Source organism: Ciconia boyciana, chromosome 7, assembly GCF_034638445.1.
Source record: "Ciconia boyciana chromosome 7, ASM3463844v1, whole genome shotgun sequence".
Classification (NCBI taxonomy): Eukaryota; Metazoa; Chordata; class Aves; order Ciconiiformes; family Ciconiidae; genus Ciconia; species Ciconia boyciana.
Genome location: NC_132940.1, coordinates 26,085,474 through 26,112,107, shown reverse-complemented (window position 1 = coordinate 26,112,107; position 26,634 = coordinate 26,085,474). Strand labels below are relative to the sequence as shown.

At 41.7% G+C, this 26,634-nt stretch overlaps 1 protein-coding gene across 1 annotated transcript in view; it reads right to left on the bottom strand.

Moving 5' to 3' along the window:
• DENND1B (DENN domain containing 1B) overlaps positions 1–8,509 on the bottom strand; it is a 170,212-nt gene extending 161,703 nt beyond the window's left edge. The window contains exons 1-2 of the mRNA XM_072867433.1: positions 8,238–8,509; positions 5,354–5,418 (exon numbers count right to left, since the gene is read on the bottom strand). Coding sequence (XP_072723534.1) covers positions 5,354–5,418; positions 8,238–8,254 — 82 coding nt within the window. The 5' untranslated portion in view covers positions 8,255–8,509. The remainder of the gene's footprint in view (positions 1–5,353; positions 5,419–8,237) is intronic.
• Positions 8,510–26,634: the final 18,125 nt, after the last annotated feature.

Genomic DNA, 26,634 nt, shown 5'->3' with positions numbered 1-26,634 from the left:
CAGAAAATAAACTGCTATTTCAAAGTAGTTTTCAAGTAAAACTTGAACAGTCAGGACTAAAGCAGTCCTAGACCCAAACCATGACATGCAGAGGTTGAATTTCCTGGATCTACCTGCACACTCCGTGGAGCCTTTTTGTTGCTTTTCATACGTGCTATTATCAAAGAAAATGAAGGTGTAGCAAACAGCACGCTCTCAGCCACACAAACTGAAACCAGTCTGAGTCACCTTCTTCTTGAGAAACCGTGGACAGAAATGCTGAAGATCTTATGTGCACAGAAGTTGTTGCACATTGCCATTCTACTGCTAGCTGCTATATTTGCATTGCTTCTTCTGTTTGGCCTCTGCAATCCAGTTTTAATAAAATCAATATAGGACATACAGTTTATAGAACGAGTTAATTTACCAACTTTATCTTTGCACATTTAACCAAAATCTAAAGTTCAGACATATATGTGTGCATGCGCATACTGTACATGTTTGTACATGTATGCATAGATACGTAGATAAACACACACTCTTCACAAAGATTACACTGGCACTATTATTTTGGATGTGTCCTGTGGAAGAGGTCAGAAACATCAGCCTATCAGCCTTCCAGAAATTCAGTTCACTTTTCATGATGGAAGGACCTGGACAGAAAAAAGAAAAAGGAAAAAAAAGAAAAAAAGCTGCAGACTGCTTTGGTTAGCCAATTCTGAGGCTCAAGTATATCTTACAGCGCCAGGTGCAGTATAGCTTTCAAGAGACAAGAGAGTGCCAGGAGAAGAGTAAAGTTGCTATAGGTGCAGCTGTCATACAATCTTGAACCAATAGTGTCATGTAAGACTATGCACTCAGGACAACTGTAACACTGCATTACTCCTGATACCTTGAAAGGGTGATTCAGCCTGAAGCGCAAAAAACTTCCATCTTTTTACCCTAAAGCTAAAGAGCAATGCTCATCTTTAAAATAACACAACAGTTTTGATAATATCTGTTATCAAGTTGTCCTCTGCATCTGTAAGTGAAAATTTAATACAAAAGGCCAGCTGATTATGTTAAAACGGGCACACATTTTTGATATTTCTTTTGTTTGCTTGTTCATTAAGGAGTGACATGGGAAAGAATAACGGAAATCTGCAACTGCCTGGGACGCAATGTAAAACCTTTTGCTCTAAGGTGCTACTGATACTGCAAGCCATATTACAATTTACATATCACAATTAACAAATATTGGGCTGCTAGAATAGCTTAGCACTCATCTCCCAGTCACTTAGCAAACTCTGGTGAACAGAAATTAATTAATCTCAAAGTTTTGCAAGAATCAGGTTATGAATTTTACCAAGAAAGAGTTGTCACACTAACTAGTTACTATGTTTCAACATACCATGTTAATTGATGCTTACCATGCTGGAAAGGACTGGAAGTTATGACATGGGCTACAATCTGATTTTGGTCCTAAAGGTTTTTTTCTCCTCTTTGGAATATATGCCTCAACTGTCTAATTAAATACAGCTGAAATGCAACTTTCAAGGTAAAGTCCTAGGTGTAGTATAATATCAAAAGCATAATTTACTCTGAAAATACAGTAAGTAATATATTCTAAATTGTTGAGGGAACCATATCCTGTTTTGTGCTAAGAGTGGGCACTAAACCCCTCTAATAAATAGCAGATTTTTTTTTTTAAACATAACTCAAGTGAAGAATAAACAAAGCTTGTCAGCCACAGCAAAAAATGGTACAATTCATGCTATTAGTTCAATGGAGTGCTAAATTGTAAGAATATTTACATACAGAGTACCCTTTTTTCTCTCCTGCCCCAAAAATGAGAAAAGGGTTAAAAGATCACTATTTCAGCAATGCTATTGTACACTCCGGTAGTTTAAAACAGAAAGAGAGACAGCAGCCTAAAGAGATTATCTACTCAGGCGAGAACACAATATTAAGAAATAAATATTCAAGTACACAAGCTACTCTTAAATCACAAAAAAGGTACCCAATGGGAAAACAAATTTTTGATCCAGCTATAACTAAAGACATGCTAGCACAACTAAGCCTGTAACCAATTCAGAAGCCACCTACCATACATGAAGCGCTAAATTTATATTAACCTACATGAAATCTCTTAGGTGTTTACACTGAGTAGAAAACAATGTTGGAAATAATTAGTGGAATGATTTAAGAACAAATTTCATAATACACATAAACCTTGCTGCATTTTGTGTATGTATGATCCTTTATAGCTGGAAGAGCTCTAGGACATTTTTTCAGATCTGAGAAATTAACATTCCTTGAGAGCTATGCTATAATTAAGAAGTTATCTCAAAATACTTTTCCAAAAGCATAATAATTTTAACAGCAAAATTTCATCACGTCACACCATTGCAGGCATATAGTGTCCTTGTAAAAATATCATCTTATTAATAGCTACACATGCAGTAGGGCTACCTTAATTTTTATTTGTTAGAACAGTTATATGCTGGCACAGGGAAATTAAAATGCAGGAGAATGCACGCTACAGCAAAGCCTGAAAAGAAAAAGCTTAAAGATACATGGGTCACATTAAGGTCTTCCCCTCTCCTAAGTCGGCTTCTCCTGCTGCTCACTCATGCAGGGAGATCATAATTTTGTGGCTGTGATATTTCCACGGCAACACTGGTGACAGTGATGTCACAAATTCAGCCCTGACATAGCTTCAGGATCAAGTACAAGGAGCAGATGGGATGCGAGAGAGAAAGCCCCTATTTAAACACAAATCTCTTTCATAAGAAAGAAAGAGGCATGAGCAAAGAAACAGGTGAATGGATCACGTTTTCAAGTATGATATATTCAAAAGATTATCCTAGCATGAAAATCTATTTAAAGGCAAGACCTACAATACGGGGTAACTGTCAAATTTGTTAGGCCTTATAATAAACCAACCTTGAAAGCTCCCTGTTTAGCATGACAAGCCTTGTGCTCCATTTCTAAAGTGGCGGTGAAGACAATACACTTTTGTCCCTTGGGAATTTCCTTTAAATGACTTTAACATTCAGATATATTAATTTGATACATTACTGTGCTCATAATACCATATGTAAATATGATGTCCAAGCCCTCACTGGAGTGAGTTTGTTATCTGAATTAGGTATAATATGAAAGAAATTAAAACGAATCCCAGATGGGTCACCCAGTACAGCAGGATGGTAACTGGAATATTCAGCCAGCACAATTTGATTGCTAAAAGGGGACTGTATTTTTGTGCTGATCTGCAGACTCATGCAAGAATCAATACAACCTCCAGGCTACCTGAAACACCCCTAAACCCCTTACCGGTCACACGCCATAGACTCCAATGCTACCAGCATCAGACGTCCTTTCTGCCTTTGGCCACTCCATGGACAAACAGCAACTGAGCCCACATGGGGTAGAAGGGATGATAGCAAAAAGTGGAAGAGCAGAGAATGCACCTACAATACAGTCACAAATACAGTCTCCACATTAACTCAGGCCACAGTTCAAGGAGGTACACAGATTTCTTAAAGACACTACTCTCCACAGAGGGCAATTGATGAACAGTACAAAACACCTACCGAGGAAGGCAGGGGAAGTGACTACAACCAGAATTCAGGTGTAGGAGGTCATTCACAGAGCTGCAGGTAACGAGAAGTGGCTTCTTATGGCAGCAGAGACAGAAAGATGTAAAACAAAAATCAGAAGTCAAACGGGAGATAAAAGGAATTAAGAGGATATAGATCCATGTTCTGATCACAGAAGAAAAAAAACACACATTTTTCAAGATTTCAAGATGAAGACCTGAAAGGATTATCAACAGTCTAGCTCTCAGGAGGGAAAGGCAGAAAGAGACTGAAATCCACAGGTTGTAGCTGGGCCTAAGCCAAGATGTGAACAGGCCTCCAGGAAGGGATGTCAGGTGGAGGCAGAGACTAAATGCACAATGCAAGGAAGAATAGATCAGAAGTCAAGTAGCTAACTAGGGTTCACAGATATCAGCTATGAAATTACTAAGGTAAAAACTGCAAAAGGGAGAGAACAGAAGGTAAAGTGTGCCACGATATAAACCACAACAATGATCAGAGAGTTAGGAAAGCACATCTGATTCCCCAAACCATGACTGTACCAACAGCAAATCAAAAAAGCAAGCAATAAAGCGAAGGACGCTGGCTAGTCAAAAAAAAAAGTGAGACTACCCTAGGACTGCACCAGGACCAAGATGCCATTCCACAACTAAATGAACAATCTTATGAAGAGGAGAAAAAACAAAAAGAAAAAAAAGCAGCAGAGGAACTTGAGATATCAAAAATGGGTAACATACAATACAACAGATACAGAAAAGTGTGTTGGGATTGACAGGAAAAGACCTAAAGAACTACAATTGTTTAGCTTCAACAAAAATGGTTTTTGTAAACATATTAGGCACATACCCATGACACCACTAACAGAAACGTTGGCTGAAATGAAATAAAAGGAATAGTTTGGGTCTATAAACTTCTACAGGCTTATAACTTGTTAGAGTAGTAAACTCTGGAAACAGCATTCATTAGCACAGTAGGATAAGAAACATACTCAATTTTAAGATGTAGTTTATTGTTTTTACAATTGTGATTAAGACACAGCTGTTGCAGACTAACATGACTACAACACAACCCCAACAAGACTTCTTCTCTCCCTGTGTTTTTACAAGGCCAACAACCTCAGATGGGAACAGGAACCACGTTCCCCCCATGGACTTTCTAAAGGTCACTTTAATTTCAGCACTGGAAATCCCATCTTCTTTTTACCCAAGAGGAAAAAAGCCTCTTAGATAACTCTTGCACTACTATATCTCTTTTACCACATGTTTATAGAGACGTGAAACTCATGGCTAATAGAAGCTCAAGTCAGCACTCACTGCTGTTTGTATCATGTATCAAACCAAAGCAGCTGCCAAACATGACCTAGAAAGAAAGTCTCTTTCTGTTGTTCAGAAAAGAACATACTTTCTCCCTATCACACTGATCAAAATTAACATTCCACTGATAGACAGAAGTCAATTGTTCTGCTAAAATGAAATCTTCTACAAAAAAATCAACATTTTAAGACTTAAAAACTTTAGAAGATGCATTTCATGTCCAAGTTTTGCAAGTATTTCTCTCAGAACAAAAATATTTTTACAATAGCCAAAATGAAAATATAACAATAAAAACCCACAACAACTATGAATTAACACATTAATAGATTTTAAAAGGCAATAAAATAACCATAGTCACTTTCTAATATAATCCCAATCCAATAGCAATTCAAAACATAAGATGACACTAGATCAGGACACAAACTATTTCTTCCCACCTCTCATTTCTGTAAATAAATATCAATAGGCACGGTATATTACCTTCGTTTTCAGATGCTTGGCATTTTACTTTCAGTACCAAATCAAAGGTACGTTCTGGATTTTCCCTAGAAGAAGCAAACACAATTGATTAATCATATATTTGTTTCAGATAGTGTTTCTACCATGTTGTATCTTTTCCATTCCATTTGTACAGAATAAAATTAAAATAAATTAAAATTTCATTAAAATAAAATTAGAAATCAGATTAGTTCTAAGGAAGAACCAAAAAGTCACATTTCCCTGTACAGCATTAAAAAAAGAATATGGAAGATAAACAAGCTAAACTGTGATTTATTTAAGTGATACTGTCGCTGCCTTATACATCAAATAGCTTTTAAGTCATTCTGTCATACCACACCTAACAGTTGGAAAAAAAATGCTACTAAAATCCTTATCAGTCAATCTGAAATATATTAATGGAGTCGTGGGCAGCCTTTTCTAAAGCTACGTCTTATTTCTACTTAATAGGAATAGCCCATCATTAGACTTCCACTTTAACTCCACAAATTTAGCCATTAGTCTTTAAATGCATATGATTACCACCACACAGCTGAGAATCACTTAGCTTCCCCTTTCACAAGATATCAATCGTCAACTTTGACTTTAAAGGCTGAATCTCAGGCATGATTCAGTGAGTGAAAAAACATTACTGCAATAACTACGGATGGATGCAATCCCGAGCTAGCCAGGAAGATGGAGCCTCCATATCTGCAGCAGCCATCATGGTCAGCTCTGTGTGATGGCCAATGCCTCTTTCACCTCCCCAGTAAATATACACCTGATAATAATGAACTGCATATGCCAATAGCAATTAACACTCAACCTAATCCCAAACTAAATATTTATTAACACAGTTCTAAATGCCATTACTATACCACCCACCTCTCTCTGCCTACCAAGCACACTGCTATTTATATTAAAAACAAGTGGTATAACTGCACCCATATCAATTATCTATTTAACCACATAAAAGGCTCACACTTGAACTCCCTTCTTGGGTAACACTCCCACTGAAGTCAGCTGGAGTTTTAGGCAAATAAAAAAAATCCAAGACTTGGTTCCAGGTTTCTAGAAGGCTTTCTAGAAATAAAGCGTGCAGCAAATTAACACACTGTTGTTTCTTTAAAGAAAGTTTTGAATGAAATCCAAAGGCTGAGCTGGGGAAAATTTCAGCTGTCACAAATTAATTGATTCAGTGCCTGCTTTCACTGACCTCAGCACCATCATCAACTGAGATATGCAATTATAGTTTAATTTAGGTTATGGAGACATAACCTGCCCGTATCACAATCTTTCCTTGCATCGTATTTTAAAGCGTTTAGTTGGGAAAATCCTGTATATAGTGATCCTGTGTGTAGGAGATCAAATTCTGCTCTGAGTTACAACAGCCTAAATCCAGGAAATTGGAGATTTACTCTGGTATTAAAGTCCGTCCATTGTTCCTCTGGCTGGCGAGCGGGTTCAGAATGAAACTGATAAGGCTTGGCTTCATTGAGCCACCTAGAAAAGCGAACCACAAAAACCCTTCCTTTAAAAGAAGTGACATTTCCCCATGACGTTACTCTAGCTCAGGCACTGGGTTTATACTCTCAGGCCATTTTCCCCTTCCATTTCTTCCTAAAACCCAGACCACACAATGCTGGGTTTTTGATGTGAATCAGTTAAAGTGTTACAAACACCGAATGAGGGCTTCTAACTCAACTCCTAGCTGAATTACCCTCATGAAGAAAGCTCTTTGAAGTAACACTGCCTTCCGTCTTTCACTATACCATTCTAAAGCTGCTTTTGCAGAAAAATGCTTCTAAGTTTACTCTTCACATCCCACTACGCTTAGAAGTGTCAAAAATGTGTCAAACTAATCTGAGAATTGTCAGACTGTCTCTCATTTCCTTTACAGCTACCCGGTAGCAGTCTGCTTATTCATCATGTATTTACATAGACATTTTTGTCAATTCCTGATATCCGTGTTTAACATCTTGTTGGTTTCCAATGCCAGCAAGACCGGACAGCCGCTCCTGATGGGCAAGGCTGAATATCAGTGCTTCCAAACACCTAAAAATCTCTTTTGCACCTGCCATACCACAATGGCGAAAAAAGGGTTGGAATTACTGGAAAGACTGATGTCACAAAGCAGCCCACCAGCTGCTGCAGGCAGGGTCACTGCAGGAAGCAGTGCTGCCCAGGCCTGAGGGAGCTCTGGCTACCGAGGCAAGGAGATGGGCCCGCGGGCTGCGGCCGCGCTCCCGACACGCCGGGTGGGCGCCTCAGGAGCAAGCTGCCACCATTTCACGATTCCCTTTCATCGGCCACAGGCCGACAGAGAGCAGGCACCGCTCCGCCCGCCCCCGCGCCCTGCCGGGCGCCGCTCCCCGGCACCGACGCCTCTGACCCGGCGTGGCCCGCTGAGGCGGCGGTTGCAGGAGCGCGTTCGCCCCACAGCTGCGGGAGACCAGTGTCCAGGCTAGGCGGGCTGCGCGCCGGGCCGGGCCGGGGGGCACCACCCCGCCGCTGTGCGCGCCCCGCTCCCCCCGCGCCGCGGGTCCCGCCTCGCCCCGGCCCGGCGCGCAGCGCCCGCTCCCGACCCCGCTGCCTGCCGCCCGCCCCGCTGTCACTCAGCGGCCGCGGCGCGCCCGGCCCCTCGCACGCTCCCGCCGGGTGGGCTCCCCCTCCTCCTCCTCCTCCTCCTCCTCCCCTCCCTCCCTCCCTCCCTGCCTGCCGCCTGGCGGGCCTGGCAGGCCGGGGCGGCTGCGAGGCCTACTCGCTGCCTGCCCGCCGCGGAGCTCAGCTCGGCCTGCCGCTCCTGACAGCCCCGCCGCGGCCCCCGCCCCGCCCCGCCCGCAACGGCCCCGCCGGGGCCCCTCGCCGGCCGCCCACCCCCACTCACTTGAACCTGCTGTCCATGGTCACATCGCGGGCCCCCGGCGGCTGCTCCAGCGCCCCCCAGGGAGAAGCGCCCCGCCCGGCAGGGGCGAGGGGGCAGCGCCTGCCCCTCTGCCTTCGGCGGCGGGGGCGGCTCAGCGCTGCGGCGGCGGGCGGCGGCCCATGGCTGCTCCGCTCCCCCGGCTCGGGCCGCGACTGCAGCCGAGCGGCGGCACCGCCTCCTCCCCCCGTCTCTCAGTTCCTGTTGCAGTCGCTCCGGCACCTTCTGGGAACCAGGAAGCTCCGCGGCGGCCCGGGGAGCCGCCGGGGCCGGTGTCACCTGAGCCCGGCGGGGGAGGGCCGGGGGCGAGCGGGAGGCGGCGGGGGACCGCGGGGCCTGCCCCCGTCAGGGCCGGCGTGCAGCCCCTGCCCTCCGCGGCAGGTGCGCTGGGCCCGGGGAGCCCTGCTGCGCCAGGCCAGGCCCGGGGCGGCTGCAGCCCCTTCCCGGGTGCCGGCCTGGGCCCGGGCCCGGGCCCCTCGTAGGTGGGGTAGGGCAGCGCAGAGGTACGGCAGCATCGGCGGTGGTCATGTTTTACCTCACGGGCACCTTCACCCGCTGCAAAGTAAGCTCCTCGGATGAGTCCGGCGAGCGTGTTAACTACTACATCTTAACATCCCTTTTACATGCTTTATGCACAGCAGGAAAGTAGAGCTTTTCATACTAAAGGTCATAAATGTTAATTTAACCTGCAGTAATCTGTTTAGCTTTTATTTTTATCGGTGCTAAACAAAGTCTCCCAAACTGCTTAAGAGGTGGTGCAGTGGGGGAAGGCGCTGGAGTAAATGCACCGTCCCGTAAACACACTTAAAAAGTTTTATACCCTCGAGTGTTTCCGGTGAGTTTGCAAAGGAAGAAAAAATAACACTGTCCTTGAGAGACTTCCAAGTCTCATTCATCTGAGAGGCACTGAGCAGCCAGATTCCCACCTACACCAAGTTTCCCTCACCAGCATAGTATCATTGCAATGAAAAAATGCATAAAATAGATTCTGCAGTACTGGGCCAAAGAAAAAACATCATTCTTTTCACTCTTCCTCCAGAAACTAATCATTGTATCAACAGTTAAAAAGAAGAACAAAATTCAAGCCAATTATATATTAAACACATAAACCAGCATTAGTGCATTACTGAGGCTGAAAAATCAAATAGTCAAAAGTCAGGAAATTACAAATACTAGCTTTTCCCAAGCAATATCGTTTTGGCTTCATTACACATCCTACACACCTCACAGGACATAGATTAAATAATAATAAAATGTATAGATGTGCAGTGAAAATGACTGAATGTTGTGGCAGAAACCTTAGCTTTGGGATTTTCTTGGTTTTCAAGTACTTACTTTCCCAGCCTTCATTTTGCAATAATTCTTGGCTGTGTTTTAACAGCCAGTATTTGCAACTCCCACTGAAGTAAATGAAATTGTTTGGGGCTTTGTATCCTTCACACATAACCACACACTTCATCTAGCTCAGAGGTTTTTTTAGAAAAAATCATCAAATGTGTATTTTTGTATACCACCAGAGGCCCTTGAAGCAGGCAGCTTGAACTCGCCCGCTGTTAAATTTAACTTCTCTGATAGGACCAGTCTGGATTTAAGGGCTGGGAGAGAGTGGGAGCGATGCCCGGCCCTGCTCCACCCACGGTGGTGGGAAGAGCGAGGCAGGGACCCTCCTGCAGCTGCCCAGAGCTGCTCAGCTGCAGTACCCGAGGCAGGCTGGCTGCATTCTGCACGCAGGGATGTTGCAGAACCGAAAGGGCTTCAGCAGCAGCTGCAAGTAAAGCTGGGTACACGATAAGTGTGCGTCGGGAGGGAGACGATCACAATCTTGTCTGTATGTCTGTCTCTCTGCCTCCCTTCTGCGCCCTCCTTCGCTTCCCCGGTACATACTGTAAAGCACACAGAATTTGAAACTCATTGCTGAAAAAAAAGGCCAATAATTTAGCAAGATTGAATTTGGATTGGATGATTATCCAAATATTGAGACTTTTTTTTGTGGAAAAATTCCATTTGAAGTGTACCAGAAAATGTGGTACACTTCAAATGGATGTGTACCACACTTCACATGGAATGTGTTTCAGGATTTCAGTAAATCTGTATTTTGGATTATACTAAATATTTTATAAGCCTACTGTGCGTTTGTTCTTCTCTTCTCTTAAGCTGCTGATGCTTGCCACTTTTACAGACAGAAGAGTAGTCTGGCGGCCCGTCAGGCTGATCTACTGCGCAATTCCAGCCAGTCTGTTGGACTGGTGTCTGTCTTGGCAGATATGACCATCAGGTCCCTTGGAATTTGTTTTATCGTAATTGGAGAAAAAGGAGGTAGGGTTTCTTTCCCAAAGTAAATATGTGCCTTGTCACTAGAGTAAATCGACTGGATGCAGTGACTAAACCTCACCTGCCTGGAAGAGCAGGAAGAGTAGAAAAGTTCACATTTAAAATAGAAGGCATACGAGAAAAAACCCTGTTGAGATGAGGCTCGCACCTCTCAGAGCTATTATTTCAGGCTTTGTGAAAACTTAAGCAGACATCAATGCCCAGGTTACACTTAGTTCATGTTTTCAAGACTGTTTTGCAACCACAGCAGCTTTTAAAGAAAGACGGCATTGTAGGAAAGGAGCTGGTGTTCAAAACCACTTCTTGCTGCTGCCTTGTTTTCAGCCCTTCCCTGGGAAAGGGTTGGGGCAGGAGAAACTGAAAGAAAAACCTAATAGATATGCAGAGAATGGATTACTTTAGTATATTCTGAAGCCGGGAAAGTCTAGTTTGCTTTTCTTTACTCTTTGGTTTTCCTTTCCAAATTAGAACCATGAAGCAAATGATATTTGGGCTTTTCAGAGTCAACTGAACCTGTTCTACCAGGTAACCCAGATGACACAAAGGCTTTTTCTTTATGCTTTGCGTAACATGAAAATGGCTGAACTCTGCCTAAATTCTCTCAAAAAGGTTAGCATAGGGACTGATATAAGAGGATTTGCAGGAGGTGGGGGTGATGACCATTTATTTCATAGATATGAGCAACTGAAAAACAGGTAATTTAAAGATGAAGATTCCTACTCAATCTTAATTGTAGTTTGCCAGCAGTGAATACTCATTAGTCATCTTTGTAGCACTGTAATAATGTAAAGGAGCCTTAAAACCAATATAGATATTTATAGGCACTATTCAGCTCTTATGAGCTGTCAGTGAAAGAGGTCTCGATGTAAACTGAATTGGACCTACAAGTCTCAATTTTCTCCCAAACTTATCGATGCTTTTCAGTAAGAGGTTGGATGAAAAATACCCAAAAGTCTACTTCATCTGAATCAGATAAGAGGAAGATGGAAGTGCCATCAGGGCAGCTCCATTTCAAGGATCAACGTAACAAAACATGTAGCATACTTTTTAGTTTACAACCAAATTCAATATGGAAACAACAGGAGATGTAGTTGAAAAACACCAAACAAAATCCAAAAAACAAGCATCCACATCCTTTCTACTATGGAGCAATCTGCCATTCTCTGCCAAATCAAAACCATGTGGGTTTGGGTCTATAAAAGTGATGCAGAGCAGAGTTAGGATCTCAAAAAGGGATATGAGAAACAGACAAGAAATGGCCACACACCATGTTGCTTGGAAATGGTGGAGCAAAGGAGAGAAGTTCCGTGAGAATCCAATTACTTCTTTAAAGTTGAAAGCATTACATACACACATTTACTGATTTTCTTTTTGCAGGGAGGAGGCAAAAGGGACAGAAAGAAGGAAAAAGCACAAAGCCTCTGAAGACAAGAAGTATTCTGTTAGGCATTTAGCATGGGGGAATTTGAATCCTCCCCATGCATACTGCAAGCATGCATGCTTTGTGCGAGGAGATTCACAGGGAGTGCAGGAAATAGAATTTACCCTACAAAGGCAATCCTATGAAATAACAGAGTCTTTAGGGATCACTGACTGAATCTGACTCTGTACAGGTCTAAATCTCCCACCCCAACTAACTCCAGCAAGGCTTTCTTCTCTTTGCTACCCCGTTCTGAGGTAGAAGAGAGCTCTCATCACCTCTGTAAGCTGGAGCGCATGTATTGTGAATTAAGGGATCTTAAGTATTACAGAAGTCCTCCTTGGCCAGGTACATTTCATTTAATAGTAAAACATACTACTAATAAAAGTAGTCTTCCTCTTAAATGCTGCTGAAACCCTTAAAGGGATTTCCTTCAGAATGTTGTTAGCAGAGCTTACTGAAAAAGATGTTCTCTCCCGGGAACACCAACGGGTTTGCCGAAAATGGCAAAATCAAAAAAGATGCAATTTCTCATCGTATGGTTATAGTAGATTATTTCTTGGAACACGTTCGTTTATACCTTATGCCAAGAATTACTTCATTCGCCACTGAGCCTGTTTGTACTGGGATCACTTTTAGTCCTCATTCCTTCAAATAGGTTACAATTGTTTTATGTTATCTCAGTGGCTATCAGTACATCTCCTAACAACATAATCACCTTGTCAGACCTCACAAACTTGGAAAGCATCTCTTAGGATGAAATATTGACCTCACTGAGACTTTGCTGTTCATTTTAATGGGATTGGAGGTTATTTTTTTATCAACTTGTTTGAATCTTACACACACCTATCCCAAATTGTAAATGAGTGACCGTGTAATCTTCCTGTGCAAAGTTCTCCAAACCCCCAAATTCACAAACATCAATTTCCCCATTAAACTTCTTAGCCATAGTACTGTCATGAGACAATATTTAAAAGAGAAAATACTTTACTTTTAAGAAACACCATATACCTACATTAGGTCATTTCATAATTCAGCTTCTTTAAAGATAGTCATTGATTTAAAATAGGTCTCCTTCAAAAAGCCTGTGAAGTTTATTAACTAAATATATATAGTAAATACATGTCCACAAATATTTACCTATTTATTGACTCCTTGCATGATCCCTCTAAACATCTTTTTTCATCTTTCAATGTTATTCATTCAAACAGCCGAGGTAAAAAGCTTAAGTTTTCCTGCTTAAGAACAGGTGATGATTTAAGGAAAACTTGAGCAAGGGTGACACCTTGAAAAGGTATAGACATGGCTGGGTAGGACTTTTGTGTGAAGATTATGCTATGCTATCATTAAAGTTCGGGGAAGCAGCATCCCAGTAGCTGTCATTGTCCCCCCAGTAGCTTCATTGTCCCTAGCTGTCATGTGTCCACACAGCCATGCTGTGTGCACAGGCTAATCTGCCCGAACACGCACGCACAGGTAAACACACTCATTAATTAATCGCTGAACTCCTGGGGAGAGATCGCTGCTTGGGTAGGAATTAGGATTCCCAGGCTTTCTAATCAATGTGTCCTACCAACAAGACTGAGAACACAGGTCTTCTTAATTAGGTCAGCTTTAATTGCAAGTTTAACAAAGGAGCTGGGGGAACTTTTATGAATATAAGTTCAGACTACAAAGTTTTAAGAGCTAAGACACTCAAAAGCTTAAATGTTTATGATATGGCTGTATTAGCTCAGCATTTGGTTTACTGGTAGTATTTGCAAATCCTCACAGTCTGATCCGAAATACCTTTTGTTAGTTCAATTTGCACCATAATCTACAGAGTATGTGAAGTATGTATACAGTAAATATTTACAAGCCTTCATAAGGCTTAATCAGACATTTGCTTTACCTATGCAGTCCTAATGTCTTATCAGTGGTTTGGATGTAAACTAATTTAGAATTGAAAGATAAATAATATTTCCATGCATACTAACCTCAAATCGTAGACAATTTAGAAGATTATTTGGATGGATTTCTAATGTATTCAGACATGGCAGCTGGCAGAATCTAACAGTAGAATAAACCACCTTTCAGCTCTGCTGCCCAAATCCAGCCTTCAGCCTGCGAATACCAAGTGATTTCCGTGGATGTTGATTATTCGTAGGAGTGTTTGAAAACAAGCGGTTGTTTTTGCCCAGTTTCAGTTTAGGTGCGAATCAGGCACCTTGTACTGTTTTCTTTGCATAAAAAAAATCCCTCCAAGAAAGGTTTGAGAAACATTGATGGCAACACTAAGGGAATATACCCAGTTCTTTCCCGCAGTTAGTGATTATTGTGGCGATTTTTTCAGCCTGGCAGATAGTTTTCTTAAGGATTAATTTTTTAGTGAAGCCGTGGGGTCAGACGGCATCTTTCAATATGCATGTATTCAGTAGAAGGAAATCACTCATTCAAGTAATTTGCAAGTAAAAGTTTCTTACCAGATTGAATGCTTTCTTGCTGAATAAATTCAGTTCTTCTGTTGAGGCAAGGATATACTCCTCGCATTTCTCAAATGTATATTTTAAATGCTGCAGGTTGTACGCTACCTGATGAATCTGGTACTCATTAAAACTAGCATGGAGCAAGATTTTTTTTGCCATATTTGAAAGTTATTTTTTTAAAAGTTTTATTCAAAGCAGTAAGAAACTGATTTTTGTTATCAGACATAAAAATGTCATACTGTTGTAATCTTCTGAATGTGGACTTCTTGCGGTGAGGCCAAATGTACATAAAATTAGGAACTGAACTTTATTAAAATGAGGATGTGTTAAAAGTCTGCAAGATGTTTTGGAAACTGTCTGCTGTGTCTACCAAAAAAATTCCAAACAGTAAATCAAGCAATACTAAATATTAAAAGAAGAGTTTCCAGCTGTTTATTGGCCATGGATTAGGGCCCTCTGTATGCACTGGCATCATTATGAAAGAGTATATACTGACATGTTTTGTATGGAAATTAGTTATAAAAAAGCCAGTTTCTCAGCTCTACAAATAGTATTTAATTTACAAATAGCCAAAGATATGGTGTATTTTATATTTACTTGCATAAAAAGATTAAAAAGCACCGTACAGTTTCCCCTATCAGGGTATCCTCCAGAATATCCCTAACCAACATTCTAATATTGTGGCTGACAAAGTCACATGGTGATGAGGGAAAGGCTGTGGATGTTGTCTCCCTAGACTTCAGTAAAGCCTTTGACACGGTTTCCCACAGCATTCTCCTGGAGAAACTGGCTGCTCATGGCTTGGACGGGTGTACTCTTTGCTGGGTAAAGAACTGGCTCAATGGCTGGGCCCAAAGAGTGGTGGTGAATGAAGTTTACTCCAGTTGGCGGCCGGTCACAAGCAGTGTCCCCCAGGGCTCTGTGTTGGGGCCAGTCCTGTTTAATATCTTTATCAATGATCTGGATGAAGGGATCGAGTGCACCCTCAGTAAGTTTGCAGACGACACCAAGTTGTGCAGGAGTGTTGATCTGCTTGAGGGGAGGAAGGCTCTGCAGAGGGACCTGGACAGGCTGGATCGATGGGCTGAGGCCAATTGTATGAGGTTCAACAAGGCTAAGTGCAAGGTCCTGCACTTGGGCCACAGCAACCCCATGCAATGCTACAGGCCTGGGGAAGAGTGGCTGGAAAGCTGCCTGGCAGAGAAGGACCTGGGAGTGTTGGTTGACAGCCGCCTGAATATGAGCCAGCAGTGTGCCCAGGTGGCCAAGAAAGCCAATGGCAACCTGGCTTGTATCAAAAATAGTGTGGCCAGCAGGACTAGGGAAGTGATCGCGCCCCTGTACTCAGCACTGGTGAGGCCGCACCTCGAATACTGCGTTCAGTTTTGGGCCCCTCACCACAAGAGAGACATGGAGGTGCTGGAGCGTGTCCAGAGAAGGGCAATGAAGCTGGTGAAGGGTCTGGAGCACAAGTCTGATGAGAGCGGCTGAGGGAACTGGGGTTGTTTAGCCTGGAGAAAAGGAGGCTGAGGGGAGACCTTATTGCTCTCTACAACTACCTGAAAGGAGGTTGTAGAGAGGTGGGGATCGGTCTCTTCTCCCAGGTAACAAGTGATAGGACGAGAAGAAATGGCCTCAAGTTGCACCAGGGGAGGTTTAGACTGGATATTAGGAAATGTTACTTCACTAAAAGGGTTGTCAGGCATTGGAACAGGCTGCTCAGGGAAGTGGTTGAGTCACAATCCCTGGAGGTATTTAAAAGACGTTTGGATGAGGTGCTTAGGGACATGGTATAGTGGTGGTCTTGGTACTGTTAGGTTTACGGTTGGACTTGATGATCTTAAAGCTCTTTTCCAACCTATACAATTCTGTGATTCTGTGATTCTGTGATAACAGGGAGCCCACAGTGCCAGCCTCTTTGGCCAGAGATTTGTCTTCATGTTTTGTTGTGGGTGCTTTGCTCATAATTGATTGCATCAGATAATTCAGTAATGCCAACCTTTCTTCTTGGGAAAAGGCAAATTTCCTCTAAGATAAAATTAATTGATTAATATTTTTTCTATAAAGGAAAAATTATATCCCTGTGCAATGTATGAATCCTAATGTAGGTATATAGCAAGCTTTTTGAGGAAGACTTCCTACACTTCTGTTGCTATAATGCTTTGTTATGCAATTGGATCACAGGTGAATCACTGAAATATCAAACACATCTTCTGCAGGTTTATTCATTCAGAGGCGTTAGGACAATTGACCCAGTTATCTTTGTGCTGAATAACTACAAACAGTTCAGACAGATGGTTTTAGATCCCTATATGTATTTGCCATTGTTGACTTGCCACTGGATCAGATACTGAAGGCACTAAACTGATTGAGAGATTCTAAGCACAACAGATGTGAGCGTAATCTCCAGTAATTAGCCAGTAAACTAACATAATTATTGGTATGCTTACTGAAGAAATTATTGAGTTTAATATCTGGCTAGAATGAGATTGGAGGAAGGAAGTGACAGCTCAAGAAAAGCAAGGCCAATGGGCTATCCTTGGGACACTACAGCCCTACTACAGCCATGCATTATACAGTTGATGACTTTAATTACTGGAGCTAGTCCAGCTGCCTACCCTAACCACTGGAGCTGTAGATCCAGTTTAGGAGCAGAAGAATGGTAGGACACCGTGCTATTTGGCATTTGAGAGAATGAACTTGAGAGAGTTCAGAAATATGGCCCTGTGCAGCCACCTCACCATTTTATTTCAGGGCTTCATTCCTCACTGGTGTAAAAAGGAACATAGGGTACTCAACAGTTCTCAAATGTTGCTGTAAGTCTGCCACAGGATCAGGCTGGTTTGTTCTCAGAGTCCCAGGCAAATACAAAAATTAAATCATACTGATATTACTTCTTTTGCACAGAGTTCTCCATCTGTTGCTTTTCTCAATAGTTCCATTAGAAAGTCATTTTGCTTCATACCCTGTTATATTATTAACAGATGTTGGAACAGAATAATGCGTACGTGTTCCTGAGAATTAGAAGCGTTGCTAAGTGCAAACCTCCGTGTGCTGTCCTAGGACTTGCGTTCTGATGCTGCACCAAAGTACCTTGCTGCCACATGAAATCACACAGGTGGGAAGGGACTTCCAGAGGTCACCTCGTCCAGCTTCCTGCTCAGAGCAGGTCATGGTAGAGCAGGCTGCTCAGGACCTTGTGCAGGTTTGTTCCGAGTATCTCCAAGGGTGGAGGATACTGCAGCCTCCCTGGGCAACCTGCTCACTCCAGTGTTGACCACCCTCACAGCAAAAAATGAATTACTGTATCAAGTCAGAATTTCTCATGTTCCAACTCATCTTTACTGCCTCTTGTCCTTCCTCTGTGCACCTCTGAGAAGAGTCTGGCTCCATCTTCTCTGCACCCTCCCCTTGGTAGCTGCATACAATGGGGGGTCCCCCTGAAGCCACGTCTCCTTATGATTGAACAAGCACAGTTCTCTCAGCCTCTCCTCCTTCATCACGAGCTCCAGCCACCCAACGCCTTGGCAGCCCTCCACTGGACTTGCTTCAGTATGTCAGTGTCTTTCTTGTGACGGGGACCCCAAAACTGGACATAGTAAACACAGGGACTAATGACTTCCCTTCAGCAGCTGGCTGTCCTTTTGCTAGTAGTGCCTGGTGTGGAGTCAGCCTTTTTTTTACTGCAAGAGCATGTTGCTGACTCCTGTTCAGCTCGTCGTCCACCAGGTCGCCCAGGTTTTTTTCTGCAATACTGCTTTCTGGGCAGTGAATCTCCAGCCTGTATTGCATCAGAGCCTTGAGTGAACTCCCCCTTCCAGGATTTTAGTTGGTTCAGGAGTTTAGTTGACTGAGTTCAAGGTCAGCCTTTTTGCTGATCTGAGCTGTTTGTTGGGAAGAAAGCTAGAGGCAGCCTCAGCAAGGGCCTGCCTGCCTCTCTGTCCCTTGGGAGTTGCTTTCAAGCTGAGGCTCCTGTGCTTGGCTTCTGCATGAGCCACACTGCAGCTGTGCTGCAGCTGTGTCAGTGCCCAGTCTCGTACGTCCCTGATCCTGAACCTGCTGACTGGATTTCCTCACTTGACCTTGAACCTGCTTCATCATAACAGACTTGCTGGGTGGTCACTGGACCGAGGCTGACACTGGTCACTGTTTCCAGGCACATGCACAAGCAGCCCTTCTTGTTGCCCTTCACATCCTTTGCTAATTTCCACTCAGATGAGCTTTGGATTTTGCAGTTCCTTCTCTGCACACTCAGGCAGTATCTCTGTATTCCTCCTGGGTAGCTGTCACTGCTTCCTCCTTTGGTGTGCTTCCTTTCTGCATCTGACCTCGGTCAGGAGCGCCCTCTTCATCCATGCTGATATTCTGCTATGTTTGCTTTACTTCCTGCATATTGCAATAGACTACTCTTATGCTCTAAGGAGGTTGTCCTTGAAGACTGATCTGCTCTCCAGGGCCCCTTTTCCCTCCAGGTCTGTCTTCCATGGGAACTTGCCAAGTCTCACAGTCATTGCAGGCAAGGCTGCCCTTGATCTTCACCTTTTCAACCAGTTCTTCCTTGTTTGTGTAACAGGTCCAGTAGAGCATCTCCCCTAATCAGTTCATCAATCGCCTGGCTTCAAGAAAATGTCTTCATACATTCCAGAAACCTCCTGGATTGATTGTGCATGGCCCTGTTACCATTCTAGCAAATATCAGGGTGTTTGAAGTTCCCTATGAATTCCAGGGCCTGTGATAAAGATGCACTCAAATACAACAGAACTAAACAATAATTCAACTTTGTGCATACAACATGTTTAGACCCCAAATACCGCTGCAAACACATTGTGCGATACCGAAGAAAAAGCTCGTCATGCACACTATATCATGAGCAGGAAACATAGCTAGAGCTATGGTGCAACTGCAGTCAACAGGACAATGTAGATTGACACGATGAGACTGAGCCTCCAAGACAAGAGCTCGAGACGTCAAGCAAGAGAGCATCATTCTACGTCCTGAATTTGGTGTTGACCCTGAAGTAGCAGGGATCACTACCTCCTCATCACTACCATTTCTTGAAGCAGTTAATCTCTGAATGTTTCTATCCAAATACTGGCATTAGCAACGCATGAGATCTGATGGACTATGTTGAAATATAATCATCTTGAAATCCTCATTTCCAAGGATCAACTTCTTTATTTCTGTTGCAATCTCCTGAAAAACAAAGCAAAACTATCGTTCAAGGACCTTTTACACATTAGCATGTAATTGCAATATATCAAATAGTCCAAGGGAATGTTCTTTCTGCTCTATTATCTCCTAAGTTTCTTTGATGCCAGCTGTTAAACATGGTATTTTGTTTCCAGGCTTCTATGGCAAAGCATTACTGATGTGCATTTAAAAACGCGTTGTGAAAGCTGTTATCATTCAGCTCTTCACAGTTTGCTCATTTCATCTGGTATCGATTATTAACATTCAATTTATATATGTTAATCAGGGCTGGGCCTGTTCCACAGAGTACAAACCAGTCAATCTGAAATTTGCCAAGTGAAAATATTTTTGAGAGCTTCATAAATATTCCTGGTACCTGCATTTACACTTAACATAATTATATCCATTACTGACACAATCAGTTGCAATCATTTGTTCCACTTTTCCTACTAAATTACAAAATATTTTGCACAACATTTTTTTCCTCAAATAATGTAAAGTAAGCTTGGCAAGTGGGAAGACACAGGGAAAAGTTTTACAAAACAATATGTCATTTTTCTTTTTTACAGAACATATGTCAGCCACTAGCAGACTCAGGAGATCTAATCCATATGAGAGTTCCTCAAATGTGTTACAAAATACAAGCAGAATCTTGCAAAAGAAATTTCTTTCTTCAATTTATAAGCTTGGAATGACAGTTAGGTCTAATCCATCATTCAATACAGTTAATAAAAAAAAAAAGGAAGAAAGAATTCCTTTATCTGTTTTCCACAGTAAAACTATAGGGTTTTTCCAGGCACTAGTTAAGTGAATAAAACCTATTTTGAACTGTAGGACCTCTTTAATAATCTCTAGTTTAGCCTGGAGACATGGTACACTGCGATTCGGATGTGATGCAACTTATTTTCAGTTTTATAATCTACAGAGTGTATTAAAATTATGTACAGTACAAAGTGTGCTATCAATCAACTCACGTCATAGAAGTTGTTTTTATAGGAGACATGGTAAGAGGTGCTTAAAATAGTCTAACTGTAGTGCTCATGAACTGATCCAAATGCTTGCGATTCCCTCTGCCGTTTTTGTGAGACTACCTCTGTTAAATGTTATATAGTGAAAAATTTAAATTTCTCATCATGTGGTCATCAACTTGTAACAACAGTAACCTAGAGAAATAATTTGCTAAAGTAATGACATGTTATGCTTTACTGTAAGACAATTTCTGGCCTGCTGAGGAAGTGGACCAGTATTTTCAACAAATCTGAGCATTACCCGCAGAGTGAGTCTTCTTTGATCGCACAGTTATACAGCGGAGGAACACAATCATCCACTGCTAGTGAATGTAAAGATATTTATCTAACCTATTTTCTTTTGGACCCATTCAGAAACAAAGACAGCAACCTCTCTGCACTTCTCAAACCAAGTATTTGCCGGCTTTTACTCCCTGCAACAGAAGAATCGGTGCAAACTACCTTTAATGCACACAACAAATCAGCATCCCTCCAGTCCATCTGCTGTATTCCACTATACATGAAATATATGTAACTTGAAATAGCCACTAAAGTATGGCAGTGCAGGGTTCTGCTACTATAGCTACTCTTTTGTTAATCTCATCCTGCAGTTAACGTAACCACACGTACTAAAACCATGTGAATTAACTCGGGACAAGCAAGGGTATTCAGGCAATTCCCTCCCCTATTTCCTAGTGACTGGGCTCACAATTAAGCATCTAAGAGAAAGCATTTGGAGTACCAGGCCATGGAAATATCTGCCAACAGAAAATCTTTTTCTTGATACCATAAAACAAAAATCTACAATCTCCTCGCAGCTTTGGAAGAAGCTATATTGAAAACACATGTCCTGCAGCTGGACTGCAAAGCAAATAGGATCCTAAACAACTGGGACAAGCACTGGTTGACCTGCGACCCTCAAGGGTATTTTCTCTGTGCTGCTTTGCTTCCTTTGCTGTTCATTTACTGTCTTCTTCACCTGATATAGGGGATTTACCTCTGCAGAAACATCATGGAGCTAACAGGTGCTTGGGAAAAAGACAAAGGATCCTAAAGGATAAGTACTAGTGGTAGAAAATTTCTCAAAGCTCTCTGACAAAAAAGTTGCACTTTCTTTTTCCCATATGAAACAGTATGCTTTTATATGACAAGAATCAACAATGGTATATACACAGAAGTAGAAAAATATCTTCAATACATTATGATTCATTTACCTTAAAAAATGGTCTTCTCTGTCCTTAGCATTTCTTTAGATTTTACTGCCTATTCATTTGTATCGATGAAACACTTACAATTTGTAAATGTTCTTTCTGTCTGTAATGTTGATAAATTACCCCGAGAATGTTAATTAGTATTTTATGTTTCTTTACGTTCTCTGCAACCATTTTTTGGGTAAAAAGTTTATACTACTAAACCTTTGTACAATCTTCATGTTCAAAGAAGGAATCTTGATCTGACTACATTCAGCTCAACCTCGTCAATTCTGATATTTTCACAAATATTGTCAAAATAATTTTCCTTGCCATGCTTTTTTCTTCCACATTCCTATGTTGTCAAATTCCTTCTTTTTGCAGGTAGTTCCTTATCTTCAATTTCCAGCACTCTATGCAGTTCTGTTGCCACTTATTTATCAGCTCCATCTTCTGTGCTCCTGCCATCAACTCTCTCCATGTTGGACTGAGGCACAGATATCAGATAAAGCCTTGAGCACTGGGATAAAGTTGTGTTTTTCCATTTAAAAAAAATCTTTCATTCAGTCTTCCAAAACCTTTCATGCCCTAGCTTGTGTCTGAACTGAAATTTGAGAATAATTGATCTTGAAATGTCTGGCTGAATATACAGCCTGGTGAAAGAAGAGCAGGAGAGCTCCCTCCATCCACTCCCATAGTTTGTGTGTATCCATGTGGATCCAGCAGGAGACTGATTCAGTGTGTCAGGGGTAGGGGACTGGAGGAGACCTGTACATCCACCCAAACAGAAACACAGGGTCCTCTGCTGTGTCTGAGGGCATTTTCCAGGAAGAGAGAGGAGTGTGACGATGCTAAACCAAACAAGAGAAGAGAACACAAAGGTCTCTTTGTCAAGTTTCCAAGACACAGTTGCCTTCATCCTTTCTTGGTGTGCAGAATGCTTCCCCTGGCCTCCTAATGAAGCTGCCAAACACCCGCCCTCTTAATATTTCATGCATCATTTCACTGCATAGACCTTTCTGTCCTCGGCATTTGTCCCATATCAGTTTTTATTCACTGTATCCTTACAGTCCTGGGGAGTGAGTAACTTCACTCATGAGGCTGCTGTTACAGAAAGCAGTGCTGCCTTTCCCAGTGAATCCAGGAATGTTTACACTGGGACTTCAGACTGTAAGAATGAATCTATCATCTTTTTCATGGGTGAAGCTGTCTGATCAGATTCTGTCAGCAAGGAATCACAGCCCAAGTTCACATCAGGGATCATCACTGGTTTGTTTTCCAAGTGTTAGTATTTAAAAAAAACCCCAAAACTAAGAAGTCAACTGATAAGTTTGGCGACCCCCAAACCAGCTGTTTGCAACAGAATTATATAGAGTAATCCAAACCAAGAAGTTCTACAGAGTTACACCGTTTCCGTCTCTTGCACCTTCAGGCACAGAAGAGTGCTCCTTTGTGCAGCAACAGGAAGCTCATTTTGTGCTCATTCAGATGCACTTTGTTACCAAATGAGTCACTGTGGTCTTCCTCTCTCTCCCAACGCAAGTTTACATTTGGTTTTTTTTCATAGTTTTCACTTTGCACACATGAACATTTTTTGCATCCATTTGTAAAGTTCAATGTTATGTTGATAATATGTTTCCATTTTTCAAAACAGCCTCATGTTTTTTAAAATCCACTTAAATCCAAAATAACAGACTGTGCTTAAAGGCAGGGAATAGACATGTTGAAGGAGACAGATTATGCCCCAGATCATTAATATCAGTCCGTCTTCACAAAAGTCAGGTAATTTATGCCAGCTGATGTTTTGGCTTTGCATTTTAAGCTTCCAATAAGAAATTATGAAAACAATACTGAGAGCGATCTAGAGAGTTATAAAAAAGCTTTGGAATTATTATTTTAATATTTCATTTCTGCATTTTTGTATAAAAGCCCAATGTTTACTAATCGGGTCAAGGCATGTGTCTATTCGGGAGCCATCACAGTATTGTTGAAGAATTTGGCAAAATTCTCAGATCTACTCTCATTTATAGCACTTATTGCCAGAATGCTCTGTCATTTTCCAAGAAATGTGTATTTCTTGGACTCGTTATCCCAGCTGGTTTATTGATTTCGTGGTTCTCCTTTCCAAATCGCTGTTCCAGCTCATTGATGATTCTATCCAGTGCTGGTTACACAAAATGTTGTTGAAAGTCATCTTTACTTTGAAAAGCCATGTGTTGACCAGTATTTTTAGTTGACAGATATACTTAGCCAAGATGACAATCTCCAAATTTTCTACTTCTGTGTTTTTTCCACAGAAGGCAACGAGCTGTTTGCTGCAATAAACTCTTCTGTTTTGCCCATGCTTATGGCCACAATCCACGCTCTAAATCACTGTCTACATTATTTTAACATAAATCCCCTTTCAAATAACCTTCTAATTCAATGGCATACCATAAATCAAATACACACTATTATAACTGCCTTGAGGCTCTACTGGAGCTCTTCAAATATACTCTTTAAAAGCACTGACTTTATGGCAAGCTTCAGGGTAAATTTACAGCATGATACACAAAGACTTAGTCACAGGAAAAAATTCTGCATGCAGAGAAGCTTAATAGCTTGGTCTTCTCAAACACACAGGTGGTTCACTTTAGGAATATATATATAGTCCCACTGAAGTTAATGGAATTATGTGTATGCTTAAGGTTAAGTATATGCATAAGTATTTTCAGGAATATTTCCAGTATTCCCATTTATCTAAATAACTGCACATTTAAAATCTTACCTTTAGCAACTGGCTTAAATTTTTTTCTTCCAAAGCGCTTCACGTACTTTTGGGGTGGCTGGCAGATTCTTGTGGTTGGCAAAACTTGCTAAAAAGAATCCACTAGCTTAGATCATAAAGAGATTGGCTCCAATTAGTCACACTTATTAAAACTGTTTCTAAGAAGTGGACATAGGTGATAACAGTCAGACACGAACAGCCCACAGGGGCAAGTTTAGGGCCATCTCAGTTTGCTCTTACAGTTTACGACCAGGAGCTATGTTACAGGTTTGCAGAGCTTTATTAAGCAAAATGGAACATAGGCAAAGGCTACGCCACTGTCTTTCTTCTCCCCCCCTGCCCCCCCCAAGAAAAACAACAAAATAAAAAACCTCAGTGTGATCTCCATCCCTCACTCTTGCTCCCCACTGACAGAGAAGGCTACTTTGCCAGGCAGCCTCTGACTGCTTCTTTCTCCGCTTCGTATGTATGCCTGAGGCTTTAAACCCTTTCTACGCAGCTGATTAGAAAGGATATCAAGCTGACAGCCACGATGATGAAGACCAGGAACAGCGTGAATAATAGTCCTCATGGTTTGGTATAAACTAATATATCAGATATTTTCCAAGAGATTTCTACCACTGCACAGCAGCTCCACTTTCAACCTGCAGCTGGTCTCTGGGTACACGATTACGTGAACAAACCAGACTAGCCCTGAACAACCATAATGAGGAACAAACAGTCTACACTTCGAACACCAACTTTCTGATCATCTTGTCAGGAATAATAGGCTCTGTAAGAGACAGGACATATTGAAAATGCTAAAAAAGTTAAACTGGCTAATATTTGTACAGCAGTTTTGCTGTACGATAATCCAAGAGAAAATGTCTCAATGTACTAGCCTTCCAAAGGAGTCCCAAAGGAGGAGTGCAGATTGCAATTCACATCTAGATTGTCTGATTTATGAAGGTCCTCATCTGCTGAATTCAGCAGCCTACAGAAACTAATCCCATCATGCTACCTTTATGAGAAAGCTAAATATTATTCTCTATTTGCCAGGCAGAGAACTAAAAACTAGAAGATTAAACAATCCATTGCATATCACTGAGCAAGACATTGGCAACCACAGACCATGTCAATGCCATTTCTGCCCCGGTATTTCAGATCAGTGTCAAACACTATCATGAAAGATTGCTTATTTTGTCTGAAAAATAGCTTCTTCCAACTCAACAGAACTTAGTTAACAAACCATCCTTCTGCAGTCCCTTAGTTGTTTAATGGGCTTTTCCACAAGGTCAATATTATAAAATAGTTAATTATCACAGATAGATTTATTCATTTTAAGGCCACCTCGGATCATACTACAAGATTAGTAATGCTAGCTGGAGGCCTGATCTAACTACTTCACTCACATAGAGAACTTCTTGCACATGCATAAGCACTTTGCACTCCGTGAGACAATGCATTTGACTTATCCACATGAGCGTATAAAGTCCTGGAATCATGGCAATCAGGCTTAACTGTTCAATAGATATTAAACATCCAAGTTTATACATAAAATTTCTGTATAGCTTAAAATGGATGCCTGCCCTTACTGTCATTTGTATAATACAAGAAACTTGAACAGAAAAATAAAGAGGTAAACTTGCTAATGTGTGACTGAACAAAGATAGTATACAGATACACAAAACCAAGGGAACATGTCACCCTAACCCCAGTCCAGGTACCTACAGCTATTGTTTAAGAAAGAAAAGGTGTTTAAGAAAAATATTACAGGAAGGTAGAATTATTTATCAATGGTGTAATAAACTATAATAAATAAGCAAGGACAGCATAGTTAAAAATAGAAAATGTTTAAAATATGGAAGAAGCATGAGAAGAGAGGTTCTAGAGGGGCCACGCCAATAACCTACTATTGAAACCCCCTCTCTTATGAGGAAGCTGAACACTAACAGGAATTCTATAATGATCAATTTTAATTTTGCTTATATGAACCAGCGTTTTCTACTAAT